General features: G+C 33.6%; 3 protein-coding genes across 4 annotated transcripts; 1 reads left to right on the forward strand and 2 right to left on the reverse strand.

Annotated features, from left to right (window-relative positions):
- The first annotated feature begins 770 nt into the window (after positions 1 to 770).
- Positions 771 to 1,394, forward strand: LOC140972539 (uncharacterized). Its single transcript, XM_073434953.1, has 3 exons — positions 771 to 854; positions 974 to 1,145; positions 1,231 to 1,394. The coding sequence occupies exons 1-3, from the start codon at positions 771 to 773 to the stop codon at positions 1,392 to 1,394; spliced, it is 420 nt and encodes a 139-aa protein (XP_073291054.1).
- Positions 1,395 to 5,965: 4,571 nt separating this feature from the next.
- On the reverse strand, positions 5,966 to 8,336 carry LOC140972214 (protein SHI RELATED SEQUENCE 3-like). The gene is made up of 2 exons (XM_073434667.1): positions 7,298 to 8,336; positions 5,966 to 6,423 (listed from the first exon to the last, which is right to left on the reverse strand). Exons 1-2 carry the CDS (start codon positions 7,611 to 7,613, stop codon positions 6,119 to 6,121), a joined length of 621 nt encoding a protein of 206 aa, XP_073290768.1. The 5' UTR covers positions 7,614 to 8,336; the 3' UTR covers positions 5,966 to 6,118.
- A 3,396-nt stretch (positions 8,337 to 11,732) lies between these two features.
- Positions 11,733 to 18,818, reverse strand: LOC140973616 (protein CHROMATIN REMODELING 35-like). Of its 2 annotated transcripts, XM_073436565.1 has the most exons (7): positions 18,661 to 18,816; positions 18,383 to 18,458; positions 16,997 to 17,541; positions 16,473 to 16,682; positions 14,834 to 14,986; positions 12,359 to 14,124; positions 11,733 to 12,022 (listed from the first exon to the last, which is right to left on the reverse strand). In XM_073436565.1, exons 2-7 carry the CDS (start codon positions 18,450 to 18,452, stop codon positions 12,019 to 12,021), a joined length of 2,748 nt encoding a protein of 915 aa, XP_073292666.1. In that variant the 5' UTR covers positions 18,453 to 18,458; positions 18,661 to 18,816; the 3' UTR covers positions 11,733 to 12,018. The 2 variants fall into 2 exon arrangements, with proteins under 2 accessions (XP_073292666.1, XP_073292668.1); XM_073436567.1 differs by lacking the exon at positions 11,733 to 12,022 and having other exon boundaries at positions 12,355 to 14,124; positions 18,661 to 18,818.
- Positions 18,819 to 21,908: the final 3,090 nt, after the last annotated feature.

Genomic DNA, 21,908 nt, shown 5'->3' on the forward strand with positions numbered 1-21,908 from the left:
AATTTTGTTTACATTAAAAGAACGGATACGTCATTATATTAATATCAATATAAGATCAATATTTGACCAACTACTAAATAAATTAGAATTTTTTATGTTTGAAAATGAAATAAATTGGTATCGTACAACTTCCAAAGAGTGGAAAGCCCAATCCTGCGACTCTTACCAGAGAATTTAGTTCAAACGCAGGATTGGGCTGCCAATCCTCCAATCTCTGCACACAGTCAAGAACTACGGAAGCCAGCGGGACAGATTCGAAGTAAACAGTTTAAAATCCATTCTTGTGTAGAAATTTTTAAAGATTGATTTATTTTCCAAACTGGGATCTTCAGATGTTACTATTTGATCTATGGGTATTGATTATCGTAACGCTTGGTCCAGTTTTTTTTCCCTTGTATAATTCTGACTCTACTGTTATGTTTCCTAATCGACATTTTCTTTCCTTGTTCATTCCTCAGAAAGATTACGAAGAATTGGCCGAAATACAGATGGGTGTTGTGGGGCATCGAGGCAGCTACTGACGTGCTTAAGGCGATTTTGAAACCTGACAGTATTCACACAACTGCGGCAAGTAAGATATTTTCCGTTGTTTGTATATCACAATTTCACGCTCTTTAATTGGCCGAAGATTATGTGTGGCCAGGTTTTCCATCTCTTGGTTTTGACAGTTAGATTACCATTTCAAGTTTATTGCATTGAATGCGTGTTTTTTTCGCTAAGCATGCGTAAAATGAGAGATGACATTAACATGAAGGTTGTATGAAGCTGGCATGGATCAACTCTATGCCTCTAGAGTTCTCTCCAAGCGTCGTTACGCCAAATTTGCTTGTCATGTGCGATATTTTTTTGGAGAGGTTGACGGGTCCTTCGTTATTTTTGGGCAGGAAACGAGGTGCTGAAAGTCGAACAGTTTCTTGAAACCGTAATTCAAGGTAGTTTCCCATTTCCAAATTTTTCTTTAATTTTCTTCAAGGACGAACTAGAAATCAGCCTGTCTAATCTGCGTAGTTTCTGGTTCTTCATGATATCTACGTTTGACACTGATCCGTTACAAGGAATAGCCCCTGAGTCAGAATGGAACGAAATATTGATCGATGGGTTCATGAAGATTGGTAAAAGTGATATTTCACCTGAGGAATTAGACGGTGTTATCATCAAGAAACGTATCGAGCGAACATTGATTAATTAGAACAGTAAGCACTCCTACATGTAATACTTTTGCCTTTTCAGTTAAAAACAACGCAGCTTCTAACGATAACCTGCGAAAAAATCATCCCTCGACCCTGTTTCAGGAGGATGGATCGTATCAGCAACGTATACCCATCGAGTATCTGAAAGGGATCCAAGCACGAGCAGAAGAGGTGGTTCGTGTGCACGAGGGTAAAACACAATAGATTTCTTTGATAAGGTTCAAAGTTGCTTCTAAATATAAAGAATTTGGAAGGAATGCGACTTTAGGGGTTGAATCTGGACTTCGGCAAAGCACGTTTCTGAAAGGATATCGCACACCGAGTGATTTGAGGATATAAAAAGCGTATATACATTGAAATGTTTTCATTTTATTTCTTCCGAATCTCCTTTATTCTTTTATATCACAAATGCTTTTCTTTTTTTGAAATATATTAGAAATGTTTTATTCCATGTGAATTGTTGTTATATGTTTATTTATATTTGATTTGAAAAACTTTGCACTCATTTATTTATAATGTGAAACTAGAAAAGAAATGCCATTACGTGTAAAGATGTCGACAGAGGATAATTGGCCTTGGCCTTGGGTTTTCCATAAACAACTTTCTATTTTCGAAATAATGGAAAATTAATTTCGTAAGGTAAAGATGTCTACACTAGGGAAATTATCCAGGGATGCATATGAAAATGGAGATTTGTGTGACGTCTATTGAAAAAATATGAATCCACATATATTAATAAATTGTGTATAAGATACCGTTTGAAGTTAAAGATATGATAATAATGTTGGGATAAATAATACATAAATAAATAATTATATTTAATATAAAATTTGATTTGATTGACAAATAATAGTTTGTTTGACTTGATTGATTAAATTTGAGAGAAGATGGTAAATTATAATTTTGTCTTTTTAATAATTAATAAAATATTATTTACTAAGGGTAATATTGTGATCTAAATTCAATAATTTGATTTATGTATAATAAGTAATTAATTATTTGATTTATGTAAGATAAATAATTAGTATATGGATAAATAGTATGACAAAATAAGATGAGATTGAATAAGATAAATTATCAATGAATTAATAATATGTCACTTGAAACGGTGCCTAAGAGGCTTAATGGATAAAAAACTTAAGCGATAAGTAATTTTTATGTAAAGATATTTAGTAGTTGAGATAAAATGGTTTTTGTGGTAACGATAAAAGTGTAAGTTTTCAGTTGACTTAAATACTTATATTATGTCTTTTGTGAAACGATGTCACATATAACTTTATCTGAGACCTAGGTAATCTCTACCCATTTTTACCAGAATAATTAATACTGTTAGAAGTAATATTTTTTCATGGATGACCCAAATAGAAAATTCGTCTCACAAAATTGACTAGTGAGATCGTCTCACAAAGTTTATGCGAAATACCTAACATGCTTCATACTCTCACCCGGCCAACTAAGGTGTCTCGCAACATCTTGCCAGATGATCTATCCAAGATGATTCGGTAGGTCAATATCGGGGCGTCTCCTCTACCTCACACTTTACACAGATTTTCCTACTTATTCTACAATTTTTTTCTGTTAAGCGAATGTATTGCACACACATAAATATGTGATTTTGTGGTTTAATTTTTTATGTGAAAAAAATTACTGATGAATCTTCATATCCGATGGGTTCTCAGGTCATTTCGTCGTTGACTCCTCGATTTACAGCATAGGCTAAGGTTTTGAAGCTGAAATATTCCATCAACAGAAGCAAACTCATTCGTTGAAGTTTTATACAGTTATACTAAAGATACGAAAATATACAATGATGTATGTACCTTTGGAAAGAGGCTATTGGACTCTTCACATATTTGCTCCAAATAATCAATAGCATCACTTATCAACGAAAAATTAACTCTGTGTTTTAAACGAATCAATGGTAAAATCAAATGTGAAAAATTCTCCAGCAAGTATCACATGAAAACAATTTTTTCAACGAATTTGACAAAAAAATATGTTCATATACAGTCATGTACCTTGAGAAAATGAAGATTTCCTAAGTCTATTAAACACGGAGTAGGAGTTCCAAGAAATAACATGTAGATCGATAGGGTGATGCACTACAAGAAATTCTGCATATAACAACGCACATACGACAATGGTTTTTCACAAAAACCGTTGTCGTATGTTTTTTAACAACGGTTTTATCGAAAACCGTTGTCTTTTGGGGGCCTAAGACAACGGTTTTTAAAAACCGTTGTCTTTGGGGGGTCAAAAACAACAGTTTTTAAAAACCGTTATCGTTTTGGGGAACCGTTGTCTATTAGCGTGTTTTTTTGGACAATTGACAACGGTTAGAAGAAACCGTTGTCGATTAGCGAGGTTTTTGCACAAACAACAACGGTTTTGGAAAACGTTGCAATATTTAGCGACAGTTTTTCAAAAACCGTCGCTAAATTTAGCGACCGTTTGTAAAAATCGTCCCTAATTTTAAATTAGCGACAGCTTTGAAATACCCGTCGCTAAGTTTAGCGATGGTTTTTGAAAAACCCGTCGCATGTTTAAATTTAGCGACGATTAAAAAAAAACACGTCGCTAATTTTCGCGACGGTTTAAGTCCAAACCGTTGCCAAATAAAATAAATGCGACGGTTTACTATTTATCGTCGCCAATAGCGACGGTTTAACCAAAACCCATCGCAAACTGTCTATAAATATCTCCATTTTCGATTCATTTTCCTCTACAATACTTCACAACATTTAAAATTTTTCTCTTTTACACCATTTTATCACTTCACACAATACTTAGAATTTTTCTCACCACTTCATAACACTTAAAATTTTTCTCTCTTACACCATTTTATCATTTCACACAACACTTAAAATTTTTCTCTCTTACACAATTTTATCACTTTCACACAACACGTTAAATTTTTCTAACCACTTCATAACACTTAAATTTTTCTCTTTTACACGATTTTACTACTTCACAACACTTAAAATTTTTTCTTTTACACGATTTTAGTTTTGATTATTAGTTTCTTTTAGATTTATTAAATTATTAAAAGTATTTTTTTTTATTTTTCGAAACAAATTAGCGACGAAAATCTTGATTACTTCCTGTCGCTAAAATTAGCGACGGGCGTGATTGCTACCTGTCGCTAGTTTAAATTAGCGACGGTAGTCAACCGTCGCTAATTTAAACTAGTGACGGTTTAATTAGTCGTCGCTAAATTAGCGACGGGACGTGATTGCTACCCGTCGCTAGTTTAAATTAGCGACGGTTGACTAAACCATCGCTAATTTAAACTAGCGACGGTTTAATTAGCCGTCGCTAATTTTGATTTAGCGACGGTTTTTTCATATCCGTCGCTATATTTTTTAGCGACGGTTTTTAAAAACCGTCGCAAATTCGATCTACCACAACGGATAAAAACCGTTGTCGTTGAATGGACTTTCAACAACACCCTCAGTTACAACAGTTTTAAAATGGCTATCCGTTGTCGTTTGCCGTTTTTGTAGTAGTGATGGTAACATCTTCAAGAAATATGAACTTAATAGAGTTAATATTGATGCTGATTTTCAGCTATCTTCTTAATTTCTTGGTACAGGGATAAGTATATCCTAATTATTTTATGGGTTCTAATGTAATGTATTCTTCTTATTGATATTTTTGGATGGCTATTCTGAACTGTCAATTGTCAGATACAACATTAGCTAAAAAGAGAAGTCGGAAATTTCAATCTTATTCTATGAATTCTATGATGATTCACAACAATAATGTCACCAAGAAATCTTGGGAATGGGATACACAAAACAAGTTTGGCAAAAACTTGTGTGAAACGGTCTCACAGGTCGTAACTTGTGAGACGAATCTTTTATTTGGGACATCCATGAAAAAATATTACTTTCTATGCTAAGAGTATTACTTTTTATTGTGAATATCGGTAGGGTTGACCCGTCTCAGAGATAAAGATTCGTGAGACCGTCTCACAAGAGACCTACTCAACAAGTTTATATGTCCGGTTGAGCAAGTACCCTTGAATTATTTTTTGTGGATACATGACTATTTGATCCCAAAATAGATGAACGACCTCGTGGGAATTGATATGGGATTCACGTGATTTAATGGTAATTGTATAGTATGAGATAGAAACTACCAAATATTTAAAAATGTTTCTCATTTTTTTCGTATATTTATAATCCATGGAGAAAATATTCATGAAATATCTAACACTTTGTAGAGATACGTAGTAATGTAGGCGCTCATATGAAGTACTATGCCGAATTAGGTATGCAACAAATACATGGGGAAATTTAGTGTTTTTTCTTGGTGTTAATTATAGTGATTGATTTACATGATGGAATATTAATTGGACATTGGAATGTTATGCACTGAATACTGTAAATTATTCACAAGTACATTTGTTAACAATAATGATAAGGAAAAACTCGACAGAACAAATTATGTCGCTGATTTCTGTTTCGCGACTTAATTTTCCGTCGCTAATCACATGAAGTATTTCAACTTTTATATTAGCCCTTTTAAGCTCTCTTGATCCCATCCATAATAAAATAGATAGATCACGCACATATTCTCCTGTGGAATTTATTGGATCCAACATGCTAATGTAAATAAAAATAAGTATACCGTTTAAATCACCAAAAAGAAATTGCCATATACATTGGAAACGAGACAACCTTGAGCAACACAAAAAACATATTGAAATCACAAATTATTCTCATTGGAATCACCAAACACAATATGTCTTAAATGTTACTTCTACCCTTTTGAATAATCAATCTCGATAAATCCCTATAAATTAATATGTATACTTATTTGAAACAATATACAAATATGAACTGTACTGGTACAGTTCATTAGCCTCCATTTCCTCAAGATTTCGGATACTGATTAAAGAACTGTGCGGTCGTAGTGATGAATGCTCAAAAAGGGAGAGGATATGGATTGGATGAAGTACCGGTTGTAGTAGGAGTTGTACTCGGGCCAAAATTTTCTTGCTGCAACAAGCCAATACCAGGGGAGGTTGAGCTCTCTCCTGTTACATAGTTTCCAGTTCCCTCCAGTTCAGGGCCTTGATCATACAGAATGCCTGTGAATACATGGCCTCCAATGCTTACTGATGTTTGGTACGCATACTGATTTATCATGTTGTCCAGTGAACTCACACGAACACAACGAAATGCAGTGGGAAAACAGGCTTCTACCGGAAAAACGCCTTCTTGTAGGCCTAAAATTGAACAAATTGCAAACGAAAGTTGATTTGTATATTATCATCACATCAAGAAATTGTGGAACATCAAGAAAGATTAAATTAGAATACTTTCTCACAAATTAAAGATTATGTTTTGTATAGCTTATCAAATATAACGTGCAACTCTGGTCCAACATTTTTTTATATCATAGTCTTGCGCATAGGACAAAATTTAAAAACTTAGTAGCTCATTTAAACGTCCATTTTGCATTCATTTTCCCTATAATTCTTGCATATTACAATTTTAATTTTGCACTTGATAAGGGAGGTAAGCGCGCCAAATAAAATAAATATATGGGATGTGAATTAAAAATCTCTAGTATAAAATATACAGTTTTAGCTAATTTTTATATCATATCAAAACTTAAATAACTAATCGTCTTGTTTTAAAATTCTTGAGCTGAATCCCCTCCAAAAGAAAAAATCATGAGCTGAAGTATTAAGCATGCGTACTGAAAAAATGTGTGAATATATTCTCAAATCTTCGTGTAATTTCTTGAATTTTCAAGCCACAAATTGCCAAAAAAAAACCATCTATATGATGAACAACAATTAATCTTTGAAAACACAAGAAAACTTTTTTTGGATTACAAAATGATGTAAATATAAGGAATTCAAAATATATAGAATTTAAAATTTAAAAAGTTGCTTTGGTTTTGTTCTTCACCATGTAAGGGTAGTGAAAGCTGTAGCTAGGGTTTGTATTTTACTATGTGCAAACTGCTGCAAGATTCACCAACATCAACCGCACGTATGCTAGTTCATCGATCAATATATGCACCTTATAGTGCGTGTTCGTGCGGGATCTGCGAGATCTTAGAAAAAAGGAGCCAAGAAGAAAACAGTATACCTAATGGTGGAGGCCCTGCAGCTTGATTAATGGCTCTGTACCTTTTAGGGTTTGGTTGATTGGCTTCTTGGTGCTGAACAGTTGCCGAATGAATGTGCTGTTTCTGCTGCAGAATTGGGTGGTGCCTCGGGTAACTTAGAGAAAAAGGAACCCAAGTACTCTTAACGTGGGTTTGGCAAGCAAATCCCCGGCTTTTGCAGCAAGTTCTGCACCTCAAGTGTTGGCAATCTTTCTTTGCTTTGTTGCCACAGTCTTGGCACCTTCTGGTTGCTAAAGAAACGCCAGTCTCACCTACCTTTTCTTCTCTTCTCATCATCGCAATGAATAAATAACCAAATCTTGGAAAATTTAACTTTATATTGATGTCCTATGTATTTTCAAGAAATGGCTGCTTCCCTTCCCTTTACTTGCGATCGTCGTGCACTAGAAGAAACAAGAAAAGGGTTCCGGCCGGCGATGGATCATTTGATTTCTCATGGCAAAATCAAGAACTCGAATCAGATTGTCCCTAGTGTGCGTGTGGTAACTTACGAAGAAGAAAGAAAGAATTTACGGATAAAAAAGAACAAAGGAAGCGGGCTTCCCGGCCAACAACCAAACAAGCATTTTCTCGAGCTCAAATCGCGCGTTCAGCAGAAAAAAATTAAGTCATAAACGAATGAACAAAAGGGCTTCCTCCTAATCAAACTAACGACCTTTTGAAGCTCTGAAAAACACATTCTTCTTCAAGAATCAGGTACACTTTCTCAAGGTATTTTCTCCTTAATTACTACAAGAACAATGAATCTGAGCTCGATTCGTGAGGTTTAGAAGGGAAAAAAACAAACAAATGGACAAAAGGGCTTCCCTCCAATCAAACAAACAATCTACTAAAGTCTTAAAAACACATTATTGTTCAAGAATGGGAACTCTTTTTCCAAGGCTTTTCTGGTTAGGTTTCCACTACTGTTTAATGTACTGTGTTCAACTTTACCACCTTTCTTGGTGAGCTTCATTTCATAGAATGGCTCACTGCTCAAAATGTACAGTTCTACTTTGATTCGGACGCCTTTTTCCCCCTTTAATTTGCGCCATTGATGCTAATTGGAATTATATATTTAGGACATGGATCTCTTTCTCAGTAGATTTCTGTGTCCGTACAATAACTCACACTGTTCTGTGGGGTTTCCAACATTTGACATTACACACCAAACAGTAGATCCAAATCTGATAAAGCAATGTCTCAACGGTACATAAAATATTAAAAATAAATATTTTTTTATAAGAAATAAATCATACTTTATAATCATTAAATAATTTATTTATTATAAGTAGCATAGATACATATATATTATTTAAATTGCATCAAAAATTTACAAAGTCATGTCACGTCATTCGTCAATAGACGTTTAAAATTGCATAAAACTTACTATATTAGTTTGGCCGTTAAAACAATTGATCAAGAATGTTGTGTTAGTTAAGTGTTAATATAAATATATAATTCATTTGGCAAAATTAACCTTATGTATGCCATTATATCATCCATAGGTATTGGAAATTAGAAATTTTATAGGTAACGTTTTACTAAAAATTACAGCTGATGGTAATATTGATACAATTAAAAAAAATTAAACCATGTATCAACCTAATTAGTTGATTTTAGTTGATTTTAAGCTATATGAAATTTGGAAGAAATACACAGTGTGTTAGTGAATATGGAACAGGACCAATAAATAAGCTCGTCACTTTCCCGTTTTCTGATGTTCGGGCAAAATTTAATAGCTTAGGGCTTTAAGCCACCAAATTAGAATGGTGTTTTATCCTTTGTAGTAATTTTGGTTATGGTAATAAGTTGACACTTTGGCCAGTACATTTTGAGATCCTCTATTTCGTCAAATTTTAGTTTTAATTGTTATCTTAATTTGTTATTTTGGCAATTTTAGTCCTTTTCAGACTTGATGATGACATGACACCAGTGCACTGTCAATGAAAAAAGACTAAAATTACCAAAAAATTAAAAAATTATATGACTAAAATTAAAATTAACATGGTTATCTCGTTGATACGACCATTTGTGGTTGGATGAACAGTGAGGGACTTTGATTTTAAATGTGAGTCTCGAGTAAGAACAGATTGATTTTGCTAGATTCATTTGCTTTGATAATGAAGATGATTTTCTAGACAATATTGATCAGTGGTCAGGGAAGAGAAAAATGAAGGAGCTCTGGAATGAAATAGGGAATTTATCAAATAGGTTTACAATGGATCCTTTTCCTACGTATTATATTGACTATATTGTTCATATCATTATTAAAAATAGAGTAGGTCTCTTATGAGATGGTCTCACGAATCTTTATCTGTGAGACGGGTGAACCCTACCGATATTCATAATAAAAAGTAATACTCTTAGTATAAAAAGTAATATTTTTTCATGGATGACCAAAATAAGAGATCTGTCTCACAAAATACGACCCGTGAGACCGTCTCACACAAATTTTTGCCTTAAAAATAATGTTTGAGGAACTATTAAAAAATATCTTAAGGAACAATCCAATATAGGAGAATGTAGTTAATAGAAAATGTTTTTTTTACGTAAAAATTTCGACATAGTTTCCTCTATTTTGAACTATCCAATAACACAAGAAACAGTTTAAATAATAATATATAATCAATCTTCAACTCTTCTATGACCATATATGTATAACAACATCCATTTAAGATAAAGGACTATTAACTACAGTAGTATTTCTTCCTGAACGTATAGTCACAATCAACATACAATATTTAAAATTCACAACTTGCACCATGTAGCATTGCTTGTCCACACTATTTCAGTTATTGCAACATACACGTATATATAAATCATTTACACATATATCAACAAGTCAACATATTAGCGGAAACGATGACGATCTCATGCCCAGGTTCTCGTCTAGGTAAGACACGTGACAAGCATCTATTGGTGAAATGACATTTATGATGTGCTTGGATGAAAGGATTTAAAGCCATGAATGATTTCAAATTCATTTGGTTGCTTAGATATATTTTGTTCAAATCCACCTCCTTGTTGATATATGTAAATTCAATATTAATTATGATGGATTTGAAATATACTCAAAATATAAGTCATTCAGTTCAATTACCTCCTCACATAATTTTTTTTTTTTTGGATTTTAAAATTTTTTTGTAATTATTTTAATTATTATAAAATAGGATAATATTATAGTTTTCAAAATTATGTTGATGAAGAGTATAGTAATAATAATATTATCTCAGTATAATTTGATCGTACCAAGAAAAGATCGTGATTTAATGCATATTATTGATTTGTGGTGTTAATTTGCCTTATTTTAAAAAAACCAGTACAAATTTAATTTCATTTTAAAAACCTCGTTTTTTTTCGAAAATCAGATATAAAATCACTTTCACAATGGTTAAATATGCTTGATTTTTAAAGAAAATGAATGATACATTAGTCGATTAATACTTTTTAAGGTGTTTTATATCTTTAGATTTTTCGCATATTCTTATTCTATTAGCCTCACTCTTGGTTTGAAGAAATGAACATGCCCGAAAAATTGAAAATATTTTGGGTGAAACATCTATATTATTATATAAAGAATCTACCAATTAAATGACACTATCTTCGTTTCCCAAATTGACCTTACACCAACATTTTTCTCAAAATTACCACAACTTATTTTCAATATTACGTTCTTCAAATTGTATTAGACCTCTCGTTAATTTCTATCAATTATTATTAAACTAAACATAAAATTAAGCATTTAATAAAAAAAATCTTATATAAATTATGATTATAATTTTACATATATACATAATTTACTAGTATTTATTATTCAACAGTATATCAAAGCCAATGTCTTGTCCTTTTCTTGGATCCAACTGAACCTTTGTTGCATTATTTACAACGATTTGGATGCAACATACCTTGTTTCCATCTCTAAAGATTTCTTGAAGTTGTGGAACAAGGATGGACCACCAATATTTTCGAAAATTTTCAAATTTTACTGTAATACTTTTTATGAAATTTAAAGCTTTATTTTCTTAAAAAAAAAAAAAAAAAAACATTTGAGTTACCTCATATACTATCCTTGTAAAAAGAATAAATGGGAAAAATTGCATTCACTATCCTTGTAAAAAAATATTAGATAAGCGCAAAATTCCCTACATAAATCAATGATCTTTGGAATCCTATGCTTTTTTGCCCGAATAAGATGCAGTCCTGGAGATTCCAGGAACGGTATCATAAGCACGACGATTATGCATTACAATCGTATACACAATCTTTAGTGTAGTTATACGACATAAATATTTTAAATTTTCGAAACGAGGATGCATACAAATCATCACGCAATGGGAGTGAGCAATTAACCTTGCTTGTTGAATAAATTCACGAAGAGACCGGGAAAGAATGCATCTGTGCAGGCTGTGCAGCTAACACGAGGGTCGGACATTCATTAAAAGTAGCATTCTTCAGGCAAATTACATATTTTTCAAGCCTCTGTGGATTGGAAACGAAAAACTATCCCAAGAATATAAACAGGTTTTCTTGTCCACTAATATTGATTATGCTACACCAAACTATAATTGTTCCATGGCTAGATTATTTACCTTCGAGGGATTCATATCCGAACAGGGCTGCATCCTGACATCAGAGATCTTCCAGATCAAAGTAAAAGAGGAGACGGGTGTGAGAAAAACCATGGTGTATTACCACAGTTTTACCTGAAACCAGCCAATGCAACCAAAAAGAACCAACTATAAACCGCTTATCTCAGAAATTCGAATTCATAGAATATGATTCAAACTATAGCCCTTTTACTTCCACATAAGCCTGATACCAGTAACAAAGGCTTACACACAAATGATCCGAGTATTGGACAATTGATATGAATTTTCTCTGCAGGATCAAACCAGTGAGTTCTGCTATCGTACTACCACATTATAGAGGATGAAACCTTGAGCTTATGAAAGACCGGCAGAAAAAATTTGTAGGTAAAAGAAAAAATCAAGATCTGTATATAAATTGCATGCATTTCAAGGAAAACAAAGTTAAATTACCTTTTGAAAACTGCAGTCACGTCTTCATTTAATCGTTCCATTTCAAGAAACATGTCTCCACAATCATTTACATTGACAGTTTCCATTTCAAGGTTTTGGCGACCATTAAATTCGTCCCATTCGAACCACAACTTTGCTATGGACTCCTTCCTGAAGCACGTGGTGTGATCAGCTTCCTCTGGGGAGCCACTAGCGATCAACCTATATGTGTAAACCTTCCTCACCTGGCCAGGCCTGAATGCTCGCCCAATTGCTTGTCGTGTGACAGAAGGGTTTAAATGAACATCCAATATTATAATGCGTGACGCCCCTACAAGGGATATTCCTTCACCACATGCTTTAATTGAGCCAAAAAAAACCCTCGCATCAGCTGAGGTATTGAACTTTTCCATGTAAGATTCTCGAGTCTCTGCATCTGAGTCACCAGTGATCATGAACATCTCTATACCGATTCTGTAACCCTTCATTTTATAAGTCAATCTCTCGAGAAATTTAAGGGGCAGAAGATACTGGCTGAAAACCAGTAACTTTTCGCCGTTAGATGCACATAGCTGGAGGAGATTTAGGTAGAATTTAGACTTTACACCTTCTCTCACATCCAGTTTCTCCAGTATGGTATCAATTTTCGCCTCGTCGATTCTATCTTTAACACCGGAATTCTGGGAGAGAGCCTTCAACTTTGGATGTGCATATATTGCACTGCCCTGTGCATTGATTGTGAACTTTCTTGCCAGCCTTTTTAGCTCTTTAACTTCTTTTTGTTGCCAAGGACTGAGCTGGAGAAACACTGAAAAATCCACAAGTCCTGGAAGTTCATCTAAATTGTCACCCTTATAATAGTGCAAGACTTTTTTCGTCATTTCACGGAGATCTTGTATTACAGTCACTTTCCTAGTGTAGTTCTCATCTTTTAACAGTGTGTGCTCTATCAATTCATAGAACTCGTTCTCTCTACCACTTTTCATCAAGTTCCTACGGGTGGAAATTTCCGCCCTGCTCAAGATACGCCTCTTCACTGCTTTGGATGTCTCCATTTTTAAAAACCTTGGGCGAACAAGGTTTAAAATATTGAAAACTTCTTTTACATGGTTCTGATACAATGTTCCAGAAAGAACAACCTTCCTTTGAGTCTGCACCCTTTCCAGTGAGGTTAAAACATCAGTGTCCTGGTTTCGAGGAGTGTGCCCTTCATCCAAAATGAGAATCGAAGGACAGATCAGTAAAATCTGTTGGCATGCAACAGCAGTTTTCCCATTATCGGTGTCACAAACAATAGAGGAGAACTGTTTATATCCCAAAACCAATATGCTTCTCACTTCCGACCATTGCTTCAGAACTTCAAGCTGCTGTGCACGACTATCAGCTTTGACGGAGTAGAAGTCGTACAATGGTATGTCTTCAACTTGCCATCTAAGAAATTCTTTCTTCCAAATGGCCAAAATTCCCCTCGGTAGAATAACTAGAGGCCTGGCAGATGGATATTTTGCCATGAAACTCTGAAGGAAACTGATTATCATAAATGTCTTGCCAGAACCAGGGGCATGTGCCATGATACAACCTCCAGGATTCTCTGCTACCAAGTTGCTTACTAAAAAATTGAATCCCTCAACTTGATGTGGCTTCATCTCCTTCTTATGTCGTGGATGTGGATAAATTTCGGTAGCAGTGAAATCACAACCAGATGGTTTAAATCCATCTGGGAGAATATCTTCTATATCTCTGGATGTCCGCCCTTCGTAATGGTAAGTCCTTGTGCTCCTTGTGCTCTAAATTTGAATGGATGCATGTAAACCAGTGGTCAGAAAAATCTTGTTTTTTCATCGATCCAAATAAAACACGCATAGACTCGGATGGCTCCGGTGTAGAATTTGGAATTAGAGGAGGAACAAAATTCTTGTGGAGAAATTTCAAAACAAGCACTGAATGGTAAATGTCCAACTTCCACCCAGGGAATATCGAGTTACAAAAATAACAAAACAGTTGTTCAGACAAGTATGCGATAATAAACAGAACTCCATCCAGATAAACCATTTGCAATATTCTTTTGGTGCACATTCAGGGAATGAATAAAACGTCCAGATACACTGGCAGATTATAAATAATCAAACAATGATGTCCTAATCCATAGATATTCCTGATGAAGTAAAATATTTAAAGCTCCGAAGATATAATGCTTAAAAAATCAAAATGGCACAAGTTATCTATGCATTCTAGACATGGATAACAAAGTAGAAAATGGAACAATTTGACAGACCTGGATGGGAAAAGGCCTCATAATGTGCACTGTATGCATGAATTTTATTTAGTTTTTTTTCCATACGGAAGCAGAAATGTAGTTACCACACATCATACATAATCAACTTGATAAGCACAAAAGGCATTGGAGTATCACAAGTCAAGCAAAATCACACTCGTCCAGATTAAATTTCAAGTTTTTGGTATCGTAATGATATCCATTGAATTGAAAATCCATACCTTGGAGAAGTTGTACTCGATAATCGTTTCAATTCCTCTCTTAATAACCCCACAAATGCGGCAAACATCACCAATATCATCTTTCAGTATAAAAGTATGTTGGCATTCAATTTCACTCTCAGCTTCATGTTCATCAGGAACTTCATTGGCTTCCTGGGACATATCAAAAGACTTGCCAATCACTCCCAAACATGTAATAGTGATTCAGGATTTGAAAATTATGGATGGGCAACTTTCAGATTTTCATCTACAAAATTTTATATTAATTAAAAGAAAAGTTATTTTAATTACTAGAAGCCAACACAGATACGCAGTGGATAGCTATCTCAAAAGAAATTTGGCTGAGAAGAAGATCTCATTGCAGGACAAAGAGAAAATATTAGATATTTGTATCCAAAACAAACAGAATATAAAGAATAGATGTAGAGATATCTTTGGTTTTGTTCCCCCGGATTTTGGAGGTATGTTTTGAGAAAATGAGGCTTTGTTTGTTTATGTTAATAAACAGAAACAATACTACTATCTCATAATTTCCACTGAAGAATAAAAAAATATCATATGTTTCAGCAAAAAATCTGAGTTGCATTTTCTTAAAGAAAAGTTATATTTGTTATCACCAAAAAAATGCTCTGGAAGAACATATTTTTGTCATAACCGTTGGCAAACATCTCCAAGTTACGATCTTACAATTGCAGCACCAAAAACATGTTTAGTTTAGTCAATCTTATGATACCCAGAATCTAATGTTTTTCTCAATCAGCCACATTGATTTTGAGCATTTAAATAAGCATCATCAGACCATCTCTGATCCACTGCACCACATTATGTGCTACATTAGTGCTACACCAAATCATCTTCAATCCATTGCATTACATTTTGCACTATAGAATATTCTTTTTTATTTCAACATTAATAGTTTTCTAATAATTATTCATAGCTTGATAACACAATGATAATTAAATCTTATGATTAATATTTAAAATTTGCATTAATTATTTGATGACGAATTTTAAATAAAAATATTCTTTTAATAAAATAAATAAATAATTGGAAATAAAAAACACAATCATTTGATATTAAATTAATAAAACAACACAAACACAACATTAAATATTCGAATTACTATATTGTTCCCACAAATGCTCTATTAATGCATTTCGTAGTTCATAGTGAGCACCTCTATTTGTACCCCTTTTTAACGCATTGATAATTTAATTTGGTTGTTTTTTAAATTTATATTTTTATACTTAATTAATTTCAAATCAAAGTGTTAAAATTTTTATAATTAATATTTCAAAATTTTAAGGAAAATTTATTTAAAATTTATTTTGCAAAATTTAAAAACAAGAATTTATAAAATTCATTATTTAATTGAAATATTAAACTATTTTAAATCATTTAAAAAACTTTTTTAAAAAATTAAAAATAATAATATGTGGCGCAGCTACAGTGCTGTGCCACATGTGGAGTGGGATATGGAGTTGCTCCAATCCAGCGTCAACTGTAGTGCTGGATTGGAGCAAAAATCTTAATGGTGCTAAGGTTGGAGTTGCTCTCAGTAGCTATCTGAGTCCAAGAAGTGCAAAGACCGTCAATAACATTCCATGGAATCACATAAATCAATCATAAACAGGGTTACCTTCGAACACTCTAATGCAACTGTCATCTCATTCCAAATGTCACCCAGACCATCAGAATTGGTGTCAGACATTTCACTATTTTCATCCATCTCCATGTCGTCGTCCGTACCAAAAATAGACACACTTTTATCTTCTAATAATAATGGGGTTTTACCAGAAATACATGCATTTCTTTCTCCAGAACTATGGTGTTGAGAAAAAGTTTTATCCTGCGTAATCACGATACAATCAGGTGAATGACAATCAAGTCAAATAGATAACTGATAAGTGTTTGTGCAACCAATGCGTGAATTTCATTGATTCGCCATGCAAGAAAATCCAGATAACAAAATCAGTTGATTGTCCACCCCCCACCCCCACTGGAAATGAACTGCATGGAATAAATAACAAGTGCGCAGTACAATATTTTTTCATTGGTTTCGGCACAAATAGAACTCCCCTCAATTTAACAAGGTCGTGCTGACACAATTAACATAATAAGCTTATATGATTCCTTATGTAAACAAATTCAGACGTGATTTACCAAGAAATCCTTCATAAGAAGCTTTCCAGAAGGCTTCAAGTTCACTTCCACATAAGGAGAAGTAAAGTTCTCACTCCTGACGTCATTGTCATCATCTAGATCAATGATAACAACTGGGCCCGCCAGATGGGGTGGCTGCACAGATGTAGTAAACCTTTGGACTATAGCATTACTTCCATCTTCTTGATCATCATCTAGGTCGATGACATCAGGTGCAGCTGTTTCAGTTGCCCTTGGTGCCACTTTATCTTGCACATCAGAACACATGTATGGTAGTGAAGAATCCTTTCCATAATAAGAGGCCAACAACTTCCTCGTTCGAGCAAGAAGCTCCTTAATATCACTGGTTACACTCCCAAATTTTCCAGAATCCAACTCTTTAAGCAAATTGTTTGAACATAGTGGATCAGTGTAATCTAAAACTTTGGAACGTGATTCTTTTCTTTTCTGCTCAGCATCAAATCGCCATGAAGCAGTGAAAGTACTGTCATTGTACCCAATTCCCTCACTTAATTTTATCCTTTTCCGCCCTTTTCGGAACAAATCTGTCATTACATCGTCAAATCAAGTAAGTACAAACATTATAAACACTGATTAGTTAGATGGGTAAAACTAACAACTTATGACTGGTCATTCTTTATGCGTATTTAAATCAAGTTACAGTTCGAAAGTTGTTCTTAATCTTTAACTTCTAAAGTCTGACTTATAATTTCTAAGTTCATCGTAGGAAAACAATTTTTAATACAGCTTTACAGCCTTCATACCCATCTACCAGAAATTCATAGCACAATATCTCAATTCAGGCATCATACTCTACCCGACAGATGCACCTATGGGCAACCAAGCCGGTGGAGTTTCTTGGCAAGCATTTGAACCCTTCAACATATATAGCTGATGCACCAAAATTAAGGGACCAAATATGATGAGCCCTCACCCTGAGCTGAATTATATCTAAACATATTATTTTGTCTTTGATTGGGACTTATCAAAATCAAAATAAAGTAATAAATCTGTGCATGGCAGATGCATTGGTCCAAGTGGGTCTGTATCAAATTCAACATAGTTGAGATCCATGCATGTCAATTGAAGTTCCACCCAGAGTCCATACCGTTCGTTTAAGAAACAAACAACAAAAAAAACAAGCAATCCTTGCCTCAACCTAACAACAAATACAAGGAAATCCCAAAGACATATTTTCTACGGGGCTGAGTGAATATTAACAACAACATTAACAAAATCAACATAAAAAACCGGTTCAAAAACTTATGAAACAAAATCAAGGACAATGCTGTACATAAAAACATGTCTCCATATAGAACGTACCCATGCTTCCGGAAAAAAGAGAAGAAAAGCAAAAACAAAAGAAAAATCCTATGAGAAAATTACCGCTTGGACTAGTGGCCGGAAACCTTTTCGCAGAGGCATCCCCATTATATCTTTCAGCAGCTGCATCCATGTCGAACTAAACCCGACAAAAAACAATAAAAAGGGAGAGTTATTCCAACATCAGAATGTCGATATTCGAACAAAACAACACTAATCCATGGGTTTCAAACAAGGATAAAAATATCTTAAAATGATCAAAAAGCCCCAAAACTAAAACCCACAAAAAAAACAACTTAACATAGAAAATCCCTTTCACGGAGATACGAATAATTACTCACATTGCTGCTATTTACAGTGAAAAAATGAGATGGATTCTTCTTTTAGGGAGAAATCAATGGGAGGAGAAGACATATGAAAAGTCTTCTCGGGGAGTCCGATGGTCTCGGGTCACTGAGCTGGTGCTACTGAGACAAACGACGGTGGCTAAAATTTATTCCTATTTTCCCCCGGGGAATTTACTACTGCCAGAACAATTGTCTTTAGCGCAGAGCATATTTGTCATGATTGACTATTGTACCCTTGCTACTTATTATTTTTTATCTTCCATTTTTTTATGACATAAAACCACGACCCTTCTAAAATATAATCTTCGTATTGACGCAGTAATAAAAAAAAATACGCTAGTCAAATAGACTATGTTGGACATGATTTATTCAATATACTCGCTGGAAAATGTGTTGACTGAGGAAATCGAACTTCACTGACCAAACGATCACCTATTTTTTATTTTCATCCTATATAATGTGATTAACTCATATTTTGTTACATTTAAAAAAAACTTAATGCTATTGTCTTTAATCGAAAAAAACAGTTCAATAAATTAAAGATTTGAGGAAGTAACTTTTAGGAAATTCCTTGAACTTAATTTAGGAGACAAAGTAATTTAGCTAGTTATTTTTACTAGCTACTAGCATTTAAAAGACGAGATTAAACGACGATATAATATTAAGTATAAATTTAATTAAAATATATAACGATTTGATCTATCACGATCATGGAAATTTGTCAAAAGTATGATAGATCACATAAAACGTGTTTGATATTTAAAAAATGTATAATTTTAATTTTAATGTTGGTATGACAAGAATTTAATATTTTTAAATTAAGAAAATAAAATACTAAAATTTTGGTCTCATGTGAGACCGTCTCACGGATATTAATCTGTGAGACGGGTCAACCCTACCCATATTCACAATAAAAAGTAATATTATTAGCATAAAAAGTAATACTTTTTCATGTATGACCCAAAAAAGAGATTCGTCTCACAAATACGACCGTGAGACCGTCTCACACAAGTTTTTGTCAATTTTGATAGTATTTTAAAATTTATTCCGATATTTTTTTCTCTGTAAAAGTCTTGTGCTCATGCATTTTTTCTAACACAAAATTTATTATGTTTATGTATTATTTCGATCAAAGTAATACATAAAATGCTAGCACGTAGTTAATAAATCTCTATTTCTCAAAATATCACTATTTACTTTGACTTAGTTTACCATATTGTTAAACGTGGATTGCTTAGTGCACTAAGAAAAAAAAATCTTTAGCGACATATTTTCAAACTCTCCAGAAAGTCACCTTAGCGAAACAATTGCGACAATTTTCAAAAACTCACTTTTATATAATCAAAATCGTCGTTAATTTATGACGGTTTTTGGCGACAGCTTAATGAAAAACCATCGTCATATTTTGCGATAATTTTTTAAAAACCGTCGCTAACATGCTTTTTTTTTTTGTAGTGGTGTTTTTTCAGTTGATCAGTCAATATGACACTAAAATAAATTTATATATATAACTCTCTTATTTCACGAATTTATTTGGAAAACCTTTGTTTATGTCTCAAAAACTAATTTTTCAAACATCAAATTTTAGTTAACACACTCGAGATTTTTTCTCAAGTTTCTGTATATATCGTAATCACTTTTCGTTCATGTGTTTGGTATCAAAGTTAGGTTATTGGCTTGGCTGACATTGGAAGCTGTGATCTTCTAAGAGTGTAAAAATTATAGCAGTAGAGAGTACATTTGGGCAGCCAACATTTCCAAATTTGATGGTCACTGTGATCTTTGGGAGATACTCATGGAAAAATTTGTATTGAAATGAGTATTGGAGTTTGGTGGATAATTGAATTCCTACAGCAACAGATGGGGTTGTGCTCTGGGATGCACAACAGAAGAACATGGAAGATCAGAAATTGGAATATTTAAAAACAAAAAACAATCTCTATTTCAAACATTAGATCGTTCGGTCCTAAAGAAGATCCTTAATAAGGATACCGTGAAAACATATGTGAATATTTGAAGTAAAAATGTCTGAGGAATAACACTAGTGAATGTTTGATTATCGGTTTTCTCGTGTTTAGAACACAACGGAAGTTTTACAATTTTATTTTGACATTCAAAATAATATCTCGGACACTCGTATGGTTTAAATTAAAAGAACATACATAGGATGTTTAGTAATATGACTTTAGTGAACTTTTTCACTTGGCAACAACTACTCCGATATTAGAGGATGTAGCTCTTGTTGTAATTCCCTACGTACGTTCTTCGAATCTCCTTCTTTAATCTTCGAATCAGGTCCACGACAGGAATACTTGTTCCTCTTTTAACTTGCACTAGAAAATTAGAAGAAGTTTTTCATTGGAAGAGAAAAATTCGAGAGACAGCTCAATCCCCTTTTTTCTTGAGGATGGCCGAATTATTGGAGAGGAGTGGAGGAAGATTAAACTTGCTTGCTTGGAGGCTAGGGTTATGGCTCCATTACATTAAAACAAAAGTCATAACCTAATTTTCATAATTAACATTAATGAGCATGATTAATTAATTAGACTTGAAATGACCTTTATAACTCTGAAATTCTACTATTTTTTTTCTATTAGTATGAAAATCACCATTTATAAATAACTTTAACATTTTCATAAATCAAAATAATTTATCAATTTAAATCTCAAGTGCATAAATCCCTAAAGTCGTCAATTACCAAAATTCACTTATACATTTAACATGATCAAAATTAACTTCAAAATAAAGCATAAAATCTCTAATAAAATTCTTAACAATAATCTATTAAACTTTGTCTATCAATCTAGTGCGGAAATAAATGTCTCTCGGGAGTGTACCGCCGTACTCGATCCACTCAAGCGTCAGCGCCTCCCTCAATATCATCATCAGCTGCAATATTCAAACCTATTGAGTCTAATGACTCAGTACGTTCTAAATATGAGTGGAAAATAATACATATACAAGCACATGCATTGAAAATCATATTTTTATTTAAAATAACTTTTAAGCATAAATAAATCGTGAATCGTAAAATCATAAAACTGTAAAGCTTTGCATCATTTATCATTTTGGGTGAAGTTTGATCCTTGATAGTGACTAGCCTTTTATACTTTGGTCGACAGATCAGTCTTAGCTCACCATTGTGCATGAGGACCGGAACTAGGCACCGCCATGGAAATACGATCGTCGGGCTTCCTCTGGGGCCTTCTCCCATAAACGGGTTCTCTCTGAGACCTTTTCCC

Source organism: Primulina huaijiensis, chromosome 3, assembly GCF_012295235.1.
Source record: "Primulina huaijiensis isolate GDHJ02 chromosome 3, ASM1229523v2, whole genome shotgun sequence".
Lineage (NCBI taxonomy): Eukaryota > Viridiplantae > Streptophyta > Magnoliopsida > Lamiales > Gesneriaceae > Primulina > Primulina huaijiensis.